At 31.4% G+C, this 12,244-nt stretch overlaps 1 protein-coding gene across 1 annotated transcript; it reads left to right on the top strand.

Moving 5' to 3' along the window:
- Positions 1 to 325: 325 nt before the first annotated feature.
- LOC106666919 (WD repeat-containing protein 20) lies at positions 326 to 6,470 on the top strand. The gene is made up of 3 exons (XM_014394456.2): positions 326 to 775; positions 3,988 to 4,170; positions 4,325 to 6,470. The coding sequence occupies exons 1-3, from the start codon at positions 512 to 514 to the stop codon at positions 5,429 to 5,431; spliced, it is 1,554 nt and encodes a 517-aa protein (XP_014249942.1). The 5' UTR covers positions 326 to 511; the 3' UTR covers positions 5,432 to 6,470.
- Positions 6,471 to 12,244: the final 5,774 nt, after the last annotated feature.

Raw genomic sequence — 12,244 nt, 5'->3', positions numbered from 1 at the left:
ATCGTGTCTTCCTTTATTATTTTTATAGTAAAGGTAGTTTTAAGATTATTATTGCTCGTATTGTTATGTACCAATATACATACTTTCTTGTGAAAATGTTTATTTTATGATTATGTTAAATAATATGCTATTATTATTAATGTGTAACCTTTATTTTCTATTTACAAGTATTAAAAATTGTAAATAATCTTTGATAAATTATGGTTTTCTTGTCTGGGGAAAGGAAAACTTCAATGACATCACAAGCGGCAAAACGTAAGCGCATGTCTGCCGATAATTGTCTTGCGAGTTGCGACCGATTTTGGCCGATTTCCGAGAATAAGAGATGAAAATTGTCTGTGGAAAAGCCATGGGAAAACCGGTTTCATCGTTTAGACGTTCAACTGCCAGTCGGTGGGGTCGTCTAAGAGGTCGTCTTTGCCTCGAGGTGGCTTTGAACTTCTGGAGAGGTTGCGCTCTTTGCTTTCGGTTTTGATCAAATCCAGGGTTCGAATGCATTGGTTAGTTTAGTATGCTCGAGAAAATGGCGATGACGGTGGACGGCGGCGGCAAAGAAGAGCTCAAAACCCAGTTCATGACGAGAGAAGGGACTTACAGGCTCATGACCCTCTCGGAATATTCTAGGCCCAACAGAGTAGGCTACACGAATATACAGGGCAGCACCTCTGTCAGGGTATCGTTCGTCACTTTGCCCGATCCGAACGGGAACGGTGACAGGATTTGCTTCAACATCGGACGTGAACTCTACGTTTTTATTTATAAAGGAGTTAAAACGGTGAGTGGAACATTTTATCACCCTCCTCGGCGAGCCCTCGCCCCTTTCCGTTTGCCGGTGGGGGAAAAAAACAAGTTGAGGTTAACGTTTCAAATCTGTCGTTACTCGGTTTTTAATCGTTAACTTTTTCCTCCGAGGCTGGACCCTGTTCCGAGGCGCGGCCGGCCTCACTTCCTCACGTCTTCATTCAACAGGATCCGTTTGAAAAAATACAGACAATAATTTACAACCCTCTTGTTTTATTTTGATAAACAATCGTTGATAAGAGGCCGATATTCGAGCGAGAGGGAGCGTGTGTGGGAAAGAGAGCGGCAGAAACGGAAAACAAAGATAATATTGTTACTTCCCAAATTATTTACTTGAAAAATTAATTCTGACGTTTATGTTAGAAACAATGGTCGATTTACTTTCCTCCCTGTTTATTTTAATATTAACGTTTACTTTGGGTTCGACCGTCCGACGACTTTAGTTTTCACACGTCTGCCGGTCTAACATTAGAGAATATTCTCTAAAAACAGCCGATTTGATCGTTTCCCCTCTTGTTTTCAATGTTGTCCTCGTCAAACCCAAAAAGTTGTAAGGCTCTTAAACTGTTATCTCTCGATATTTAACAATAATTGATTGTATTTATTTTGCAATAAAACCCATTGGAAGGTGACAATTTTTCGAAAGAGGACCTAAAAGTTGTATATTTTAGAAAATATTTTGCTAGTACCATTTCACATTTGTCCTCGCATCTCTTATCATACCTCATTCAAATTATCCAATGAAATGTGGACATTAATTGAAATGTGACATGGGGAACCGTAAATCACCCCAAAAAATTGATTACCTAGTAATAATGCCAATTTGAATATGTACTAAGTAACATGATTATTGTCAAAATTAAATAATGATTAGAAAATTTCAAAATTCTTCATATCAAGGAGTACACTGGTTTTGACACTCATAAGTGGTGGGTCATTCATTATCTCACCTCATTTACATTTCACCACTTTACGGTTATCTTGAAAGATGGTATGGGTAACTGTAAAACAGCCTAAAATTTTTAAATAAGCCATAATAACACAAGTTTTAATATACACGAAATAGTGATTATTGATTTAATAAGCTCAATTCTACACAAGGATGTATATAAAGCATGCACAGAGCTGAACATATCACTTCTTGCAGTTCACTGGCAATACCAGTTTTTGTAGTTTGCAATAAATTACCAGCTGGCCTCAAGAATTACCCACTTCAGATGTCGGTAGTTCGGGGTCATATCTCAGTCTTATGTGTCCACCCGCCGAGTTGTGCTCCAGGAGCTATCAACAGCTAGGTCATTTCTACCTCTAATGCAATCAGTTAATAAACTTATTCACACACTCACTATTAAATATATTCTTTCCCATTTACATACAATTCACTCAATGGTGTAATATTCGATATTACTCCATCACCATTCTAATTGTGGGCAATAGGGTACTCAATATTTCACCACTTTACGGTTATCTTGAAAGATGGTATGGGTAACTGTAAAACAGCTTGTCCCTGTTAGGAAGGGGTGTTGTCCCTGTTACACTACCCATTCACTCTCAACTCACATTAGTGGATGCAAAGGTATAAGAATACACATACTAGTATTATATACAATAGAACAACCCTGTTTCCTCCTAAAATTGAAACGGGGACACAGACACTCGCTGCCATGCTCAGGCACAATTCTCATGCCAGGTGGCATTCATACATGCTCTCCATATAGAGCCAAAGAATGGCACCCTTCAATTGAGTGGGACACATCGAACAACATTCTTTATATGCTGGACACATGCGGGCTTTGTCCCAAAAGTAAGTTTCCGTGTGTCAACCTCACATGGCCTATTCTTAATTGATATGCATTGAATAATTTAGTTATAACCACAATTAAATAAGAAAATCAGCAAATATTAAAAGTTTTCTTTTCCTGGAAGATGCTCACTTGAATTGAGCATTGGGGCATTATAAGACCCTGGAAGGACTTATTGCATTTATTTAACCATAAATTCGTATGGAATGGGTTTTTTATAGGGAAGAAAAAATTTTTCTTTTAAACAATGCTTTCTTGTTAGGTGAAGAATTTATGCATCCATTGACCTTTTGTCAGACGTTGTGTTAAATTATTAGGCCCAATAGAATAGCAAACTTTTTGAAAAAGTTGTTTGTTACATGCCGCAACTTGCATTGACCCCTTAATCCTTTCAAATAAATATGAATGCTGAGAAGAGGGTATTAACTTGTTATTATTTATCATTAGGACATTACTTAGTACCATCTTCAACTCTTCGCAACAAGTCAGCAATATTAGTTCTCTCTCACTCACTCTCTCCCCCTCCCTCCCTCTCCTTTAACCCCTCTCTTTCTCCCTCCCTTCCTCTTTCTCACTTCTTTCTCACTTTCTCCCCCCTTCCTTCCTCTCTCCCTTGCTCCCCTCTCCTTTTCACTCNCCCTCCCTCCCTCCCAATTCTCTCACCAAAAAGGCACCAAGAAAAGTGCTTAATCTTATGTGAAAAGGGGCACTTTCCAAGGTATGGTTATAATTTGTAAGTGTTCCCAATAGGTCTATATAAGGCTGCAGTGGAGGAAAGGTTTTTTTAAAATCCTTATTCAACCTAAAAACCTAAAAAATGGAGAATGATGCATATATTTTGAAACATACAAACTACTGAAAATAATAAAATGTCACAATACGACAAAAATGCATCTTATTGACAAGCAATAACAGGCATATCATGCTGACTGAACAGTTGTTCATCCTACATACCTCAGCCCATTATTTCACAATAATTTACATGCTTATCTAGAGGAATTAATAATTGTTTTGCCGTGCTAGTGGTTCTGGGTTTTAGGATTGCCCTTGGAATGTTATTTGAGAATAATTTGAAAAAATATTGTAAAGTAGTCTGGCTCCTTGACCATGGCACCCAATGACAATCCAGCTACACGGAAAACCCTCTTGTATGGCAATAATTAGAGTTAATTTGTACGTGTGGTATGTAATACTTTTGATGAGTGGTGCATAAATTAACAACCCTGAATTGTTTGAGTTTTTGTCCTCTATCTTTTTTTTTAATATCTCTCTCTCTCTCTTATATTTATATATAATATAAATATTTATGATGCAGTGATATAACTAATTGTGTTCTTCCGGTTTTTGAGTAATTATGAATGTCATTATCTTAAATTTGTTTTAGGCTGCTGATTTAACGAAGCCAGTTGATAAAAAAATGTATAAAGGTACTAATCCAACATGCCATGACTTCAACACCGTAAGCATGACAGCCGATTCTGTATCTCTATTAGTCGGTTTCTCTACAGGTCAAGTACAGTTGATCGATCCGATTAAAAAGGAGCTTAGCAAATTATACAATGAAGAGGTATGTTTGAATAATTATTTCATTATCACAGCTATACGATGTTACAAGTTAAAAGCTCAATATGTTTTATTTACTACCTGTTTGCTTTTCAGGAATTAGTTTAAACTTAAGTGCCATGTCTATGTCTGCTTTTTCTTTTTTCTTTTTTTTCCAGAGGCTTATAGATAAGAGCAGAGTTACGTGTATTAGATGGGTTCCGGATTCTAGCAATTTATTTTTGGTTTCCCACAGCAGTGGACAACTTTATTTGTACAACGAGGAGTTGCCTTGTGGTACATCACCTCCACACTACCAAGTTTTCAAACAAGGAGAAAGTTTCACTGTGCATACTTGTAAAACAAAAAGCACCCGCAACCCCCTTTATCGTTGGGTTATTGGAAACGAAGGGGTCAGCATAAACGAATTTGCTTTCTCACCGTGTGGCACTTATTTAGCAGTTGTATCTCAAGATGGATTTTTACGAGTTTTCTATTATGACACGATGGAATTAGTAGGCAGTGCCAGGAGTTATTTCGGTGGTTTCTTGTGCGTTTGTTGGTCACCAGATTGTAAATACATAGTAGTCGGTGGTGAGGATGATTTAGTGACAGTTTGGAGTTTCCACGAGAGAAGAGTTGTTGCAAGAGGACAAGGTCATCACAGTTGGGTGAGTGTTGTAGCCTTTGATCCGTACACTTCTGCAATAGGAAACATTTCAGAATGGAATGAAAATTCAAATTCGGAGACTAAAGTGGACACTTGTTATAGATTAGGCTCAGTAGGTCAAGACACTCAGTTGTGTTTGTGGGATATAACAGATGATGTGTTAAGGCAAAAGCCTGCAAATCGGACTAGATCAAGTGTAATCAGTGGCTCTGTCTCATCAAGTTTGAACAATACTCATAAGACTTCCAATGCTATTTTTAACAAAGAAAAAGAAACTAGTGAACCTATCACCAGTTTTACTCAAAGGCTTGGTATCGGCTTTGATAGAAAAGATAATGTGGGCCACAAACGTAGTCTCTCGAAAGGTGCATCTATTCATATATCAAATAATTTTTCTGACGATCCAATGAAATTAATCGGGACCAACAGTTGCCCCCGTTTTGACGAATGTCCTCTAATGGAACCATTAGTTTGCAAAAAAATTGCCCATGAAAGATTAACAGCACTCGTGTTTAGGGAGGATTGTTTTGTGGCCGCATGTCAGGACGGTTATGTTTATACATGGGCACGGCCTGGTAAAATGGTCAGTGATAGTGAATTTGTCACATTTTCCTAATACAAAATAATCAATGTAAATATAACTTTCCAGCTTTGGAAATTCCTTAATGTTAAATACAATAGGGAAACAAAAGTGAAAAATACTGCACAGCAGAAACTGCAATGTGTAGTATAATTTTGTACCTGAACATAGCCAACCAAAAAACTTAAAGGATATATTTATAAATAAATAGGTAATAATTTTAAAAAGTAAACATTAAAAGTCGGGATCTAAAAAAAAAATATTGATTTACTACAAAATCAGTTGTAATCGGCTGGTTTGTAAAAAAAAATATTGTATTACTTTATCAGTTAGGTTTTAATTTAATCAGTTGACGAAATCCAATATAATTGGAGATCTAAACATACCATGCATTTTGATTGTTGTAAATTACTTATGTTAAGTATTTAATTAATTTTTCTCTTCATAGTCATTGTCATTATTAAAATATTAAGTATTAGCAATGGTCATTCAAGCGAGGATAAACATTTATCTGTTTTCAAATTATCCAACTCATAATGCAATAGGATAAAAACTCTTGTGAAGTGTTTTGACAAATATTTCCATTTTTATTCTATGGAAATAAAAATTACAATACGCTTGGTAATAGAAACATTTCATTGTGTTCACATTGGTGCAACTGATAATACAGTTGTACTTCTACTTTATCAACATCATATAATAAGTCCCTAGTACTTATTTATGTTGTTAATTATAGAAAAGGAAAATGTTAAACCAAAATTTCTGTGGACCAAAAAACGAAATTCAACCTTCAAAATTTGAAAAATGTGTACTTGTCTAACAACATTGACCATTGCAGAAAGGAAAATAACCAAAATAAGAGTTACAATATTAATACGAGTCATTTATTGAACAGTTTTCACTGTAATATGTGTATATTTTGGTTATACTACTTTTCCTTTTATCAATCTTAAACAACTGAGCTGATTATATTTGGAAATATATGAATTTATGATGGAGGAGTTTGTTTTATTTCATTTTTATGTTGAAAGTGTAAAGTTCATCTACTTACATGGAAAAAATATTTTTTTTTTTTTTTTTTAAAAAATAAAAANCATATTTTTATTTTATTTTTTTTTTTCAAACAAAATATACAAAACTGACCTAACTCCATTGTAATTTTATTGTATCTCTTTTACTTTGCTTAAAATAAATACATAATTTAATTTGAATTTTAGTACATATATAAAAAAGTTATACAAACATTTCTATATTTGTATTTGGGCACTAACGTACATAGTTAAAATTTAATTATTACGTGATGTTTTGGTTCCCAATAAAACTATAGAACTGTGATATTAAAGAAATTATGTAACCTGCATTTGAAATTGTTGTAAAGATCAAATGAGGATGTTTTGTCATTATAATTTATTAAATTTAAGAATTATTTCTTGCTTGTCTTGCCCACATTCTGATCCAGTTTAATCTGTACTTCGGTGTTTATATTGTGTACAACATAGTAAAGTCAAGTGTACGGTGCAGGCTGATGAACATTCCAAAGTTTATTGTATCGAGGTATTAGGTTTCCAATTTTCGCAACTTCTGATTGTATTTTTCATTTTGTCTTTGTTAATCTGTCTGTTTCACACATTCATACAAGCTTGTAGGATTTTTTTATGTTTTATCCCAATATTTTAACAATTTTATTTTACTTGTTATACATCATTCAATATGATCACAGATCCAATTTGTATTGTTTAAATTAAATTTAATTGTGTTATTTCAAACTGCATGCTCGATAGACTGAATATCTTTAAAATACTGATTTTACTAAGATTCGCATGCAGTTTTTAATCCATAGTTTTAGTAATAACATTAAATTGTTTTTCTTTTACAATATTTTTAAAAAATAATCATCGAAAGAGTATTTAATGCTAAAATTCGTAACATTGTTAAATCATTTTCAAGTATAATTTATTGGCAATAGAAGCAAAATTACTTGAAATATCTTTGTGCTCTTTGATTAAAACCCGATAAATTCAAAATTAATTAATTTTCTGTTGTACCCATTGTATTTGAAATAAATAACAGTTGTTGTTTTATTTTTTTATATAACGTCTATCCATTCTCATGATGATCCAGATGCCTTGTTGCTCACATTTTTTCTTCTTCCTTTTTTCACTTTTGAAATTGTGATATATTTTGTTATAGTTTAATATTTTCTCATCATTTGAATTGATGCAGTCAGGTGTTGTAACTCTTTCCTTATTTAAAGGTGGTCAATATGACTCTAATGTTACGCTTATAGAAAGTCTAATTTTCCTTTATTCTTTCATGTATTTGTTTGTGCTACATCATTCATTTGTTATTGTTTTAATTTGCCAGTTATATTTTTTAATTTAAGCAGTTATTTAAAAGAATGAGTATTTTGACATTACATATATCAAATTGAATTCTATTTTTAATTTACATTTCAATAAACTCTTTAAAAAAATTCTTTTTATTTGTTTTTGTTTGTACATATGAATGAACAATAAAATTGTTTAAATAGATAGATTTATTATAAATCATATTTTTTTAATTCATAATAGCCTCATACCGATAAATAAATTATTAATGAGTGCATTCGTTTTATTTGTTCACCTCATTCCATTTTATTCAGTATTTTATTTTTGCTTTTTAATTGTTTGCTTTTAATTTTTTCTCTCTGTACATTACATGATAATTTCTGTTGAAATACCTCTTGAAAATTGTGCCTGTGGAAATACCTCTTGAAAATTGTCCATCGACTTCAGAATGTCAAAGACAGTTCAACGCGCACTAAGTGTCTGCCCAAAAGTGTCTTGACTGGAAAATATGTTTATACCTTAAACCGAAAACTTTTTAACATTAAACAAATACGATTGTAACATGTGAATTAACTTAAATCTTGAAGCCACATAATTTGAAATTTAGAGAAATTTTTTCACAAATCTAATTTAACTAGATATTAAATTCCAAGAAATGTGTGATTTTTTCCTTTCAAATAAGATTGGGATTTAATATCATTTTTATACTATAAATATAATCAGTCATTTTTAATGCTCGGCCATTAAATTGAGAAACAATCATGCACAGATCTACAAAAAAAAAAAATCATTTTCTGCTTAAGTTTCCATTGTAATTTTCTTTTTGTAGAATTGCATTATTGCTTTTGATTGACCTCCTCCCTTCTAAATAAAAAAAAGTAATATTAAAGAAAATAGTTAGCTGTAAAATGATAAAGAGTCAATGGGCAATAAAGGAATTCGTTTGTGTATTATAATCTTCCAGTGTTACAGAAAGATGAATATCACGATTAGCATGTCACATCATAAAAATTCTAACCATTTTAAATAAATGTAAATGTAAATAGGTATATAATCGACAGACGGCCACAGCCATTGTCATTCATGCTTTGTAAACTATATATCATTACAAATTTTATTTATTTTCCAATAAAGCATCTTAAAAAAAATAGGTATATAAAAAACTGAAGTTTTGGAAGAGTAGTGATTTTGAAAATTCTCTATTGTATAGTCATTCCGTAAAGTGCTCTTTATGAAAGTAATGCTAGATGTTATTATTTTGAGATGTAAGCAGTTGTAGCGTAAATTTTTTTTTAATAGTAATTTATGTAAATTATTCTTTTAAAAAAAATTGTGTAAAATTATAACTGTTCTGTTAATTTTATTTGGTTTACTTATTATTATGACGATGATATGTTCACTTAAAGATTGTCTTAGTGATGTCATTTTTTAAAAAATATTAACAATGTTTGAATCCAGACTGATGTAAAAAGTTAACATTGATCCTTTTGAATCGTACGATGCGTAACAATATAAAATCTTTTCACAAGTTATATGACTGTTATTTTTGACAGAATCTTTTCACAAGTTGTATGACTGTTATTTTTGACAGAATCTTAGATGGTTTTCTCAATATGAAATTGCACATGAACATGTTTCAATTGTGTGGATTGTAAGGGCTTAATGTTAGACTATCTGGCTTTAAATAAAAAGTTCTCCTGCGGTTAATATAAAATACACTTTTCTTAAACAATATTTTTATTTTGAAAAATCATACAGAGTTTATTTAGAAAGAATTGTAACATGTGTAACTCAAAAAATTTTTTTTCTATATTTATATTAAATTTTAACGTGCTTCAGTATTTTTTAAATATCAAATTGGCACTGCCTTAGATATAAGTTTGCAATAATCATTTAGCATACGATTTGTACCACCTTATTATCAGTGTTAAAACATTGCTGCTGTGGCAAGAAATTCACTAACCATATTGGCTTTTAATTGAATCCAGAAAAAAACGTAGCTCGCTAGGCATTATAATACTCGAGTCCCTCGTGCGATTAATAGTTAAATTGACTTGATTGACGAACCATAAGTGTATGTTATATTAATAGTAGAGTCAACAATTGTAGCATTGAACAATTTGAAGACAATAGCTTTGTTATTGTTTGCTATTGTTAAAGGTTTATTGATGATGAAAAAGTTGATTAGATCTTGTTAAGGTAGAATTTGTTTATAACAATATTTAATAGTTGAAATCAGATTAATACACCTTGATGTAATTATCCATTTAAAAATATTACATTACTGAATTCTTTTTTATAAAAAGAAAATGTATATACCTATATTTTTATTGAAAATTTTATCCTATAAACCTTTTCATTTTTTTAGCGATAAAACACATCTCTATTAAATAGAAGAAAAAGGTCGATAGATTATCTNTTGGTTTCTTCAGTTGATATTTTGTAACATTCCAAACAGAAAAGACAATAATGTAAATATAAAAGTAAAAATATGCATCCAGTGCCATCTCTTGGAGAAAAAAAAGAGTAAAGAATGTTAAAACAATATTGTCCGCATCAGACTTGATCATTCCTGCATGTCTAGAACAAATGAAATTCAGGCACTAGTGTTTAAAATTTTTTTTAGATTGACGATCAATGCTCATTTATACCCAACATCCAATATATGTTTTCTTTTCTTTTTTTCCTTCTAATTTTATATATTGGCATAATTTTTGAATAACGAAACTACGAAACCCTTTAAAAACAGAGCATCAGCCGCATCATCGGGTTATAAACAGATTCTACTGAATTTCACATACTTCAAAGACAATTTATGCTCATATCGTACTTTAAGTGAAACGTTTTCAAGTTTGTGTACGAATGATGGCCACGATATGTGTATTGTATTGATATCCGATTTAAAGTGAAAGTTGAATCTTAGTCGTTGGTTGTATTGTTGACATGATGCTCACAAAGTATTGTCTAGTTTTAGAATTAAGCCAAAAATGTTACAAAAAGAAAACAATTGATATTAATGGCTAGTGAATACAATTTACAAAACTTACATCAGGTTATTATTTACTTGTATGGTAAACTCATATTGGGAATTTAATGTTCTAACATTGACATTAATTAGAATAACAAGTAATGTAACAGTGTAGAAATTAAGTAGAGGATTTTTCCATACTTACCATCAAAATATTTATTATATAAATATATATTACATATATTGAAATAAAATTCAAATCTATGTTATAAAAAGTGCCATGTGATAAGTAATAAAAAATGACTTGTATATATGTACATAATTAACAGCATTTTGTCCCACAAATGCTCTCTTTGTTAGAAATATTACAATGTGTTCGACTAACTTTTGAACAGATATCAGTCCACGCCGTATTAAGATGAAAGATTAATAATAAACTGCAAGGTGATCTGTGTCTCACAAATAAATAAGCCTTGTGATTTGTTATAAAAGGTGCCGGGAAAATTCAATTGATTTATTTTATTTTTCTCTGGCACTAATTATTTGACAGGAATATATTACACTGTAATTAATAGTTCTGGCTTAGGACAATTTTTAGTTTTTTGTCTCTATGGACATATATTTTTTCAACAAGTAAACTATTCATACGTTATTAAAATAAAAACAATTATAAAATATACTTGTCTTATTTTAAACCAACCATACATTTACCTCTTCATTCCATTTATGATTGGTAAGTTAAGCATTTAGAGGCAATGAGTATTAATTTCTTTAATGAAAAAGTTGAAAAATGATACATTGTGAATCATCTCCGATCAACCTGGTATTTTTCCTGGTTTTGCCTGCCCAGATACATTCAGGTTTGTTGGTCGACTCAAGCCCGAATTTACAATCAATAAAAATCGTCAAATATGCTGTATAATGCACAATAAAAATATTAACATACACAGCACGAGAGCACACAACTAATAATTTTTTTATCTCGTACATATTTGTTTTGAAAGTAAATAGCACCATTAAAATTCTGTCACACAAAAAATCATGTAATTTAAAATATACAAAATAATTAAGCTTGAGTTCACAATCTGAATTAAACTACAGTGTTTATCACTCAATAAATGTGTATTTGAAGGGGGAAAAAATCAATGACGACAGAGGTGATGAGGGCATATTTTAAAGAACTTAAAATAACTGGATTGTCAAGATTCCCTGTATAACATTCTATTTTTTCCATTTAAGATTTAACTAATTTTCCCCAATTAAATCTTTATTTTTGACAAGATGTTTTTTTAATCTCTCTTATAATACAGCATTTTATTTTAGAAGTTGAAGTTCCCACTTTCTGCATTTTTTTTCAAGTTTTACTAGGTTGAAAATATGTAAGCAGACTGAGTCTGGCTATTTTTGAGTTTCAAATGGTGCCCCTGTTTCTACAACCAAAGGTTAAAAAACCGAACCTAAAAGTTTTGTTAATAGGGGCCTCAAAAAAGATGTTAATAATTTCAAGAGAATTCTTTGCAATTGCATCAAAGTAACTATTTGTTCGTGCCAAGT

The sequence above is a fragment of the Cimex lectularius genome, unplaced genomic scaffold (assembly GCF_000648675.2).
Source record: "Cimex lectularius strain Harlan isolate CLEC.00 unplaced genomic scaffold, Clec_2.1 scaffold115, whole genome shotgun sequence".
In the NCBI taxonomy this organism is placed as follows: domain Eukaryota; kingdom Metazoa; phylum Arthropoda; class Insecta; order Hemiptera; family Cimicidae; genus Cimex; species Cimex lectularius.
This window is presented reverse-complemented; position numbering and strand designations above follow the sequence as displayed.

Excerpts from the sequence above, each read along its gene's own strand:
- LOC106666919 (XM_014394456.2), top strand. The coding sequence starts at position 512 with ATGCTCGAGAAAATGGCGATGACGGTGGACGGCGGCGGCAAAGAAGAG. Across the intron at positions 776-3,987 it reads TTTATAAAGGAGTTAAAACG|GCTGCTGATTTAACGAAGCC; the intron begins GTGAGTGGAACA and ends AATTTGTTTTAG. Across the intron at positions 4,171-4,324 it reads GCAAATTATACAATGAAGAG|AGGCTTATAGATAAGAGCAG; the intron begins GTATGTTTGAAT and ends TTTTTTTTCCAG.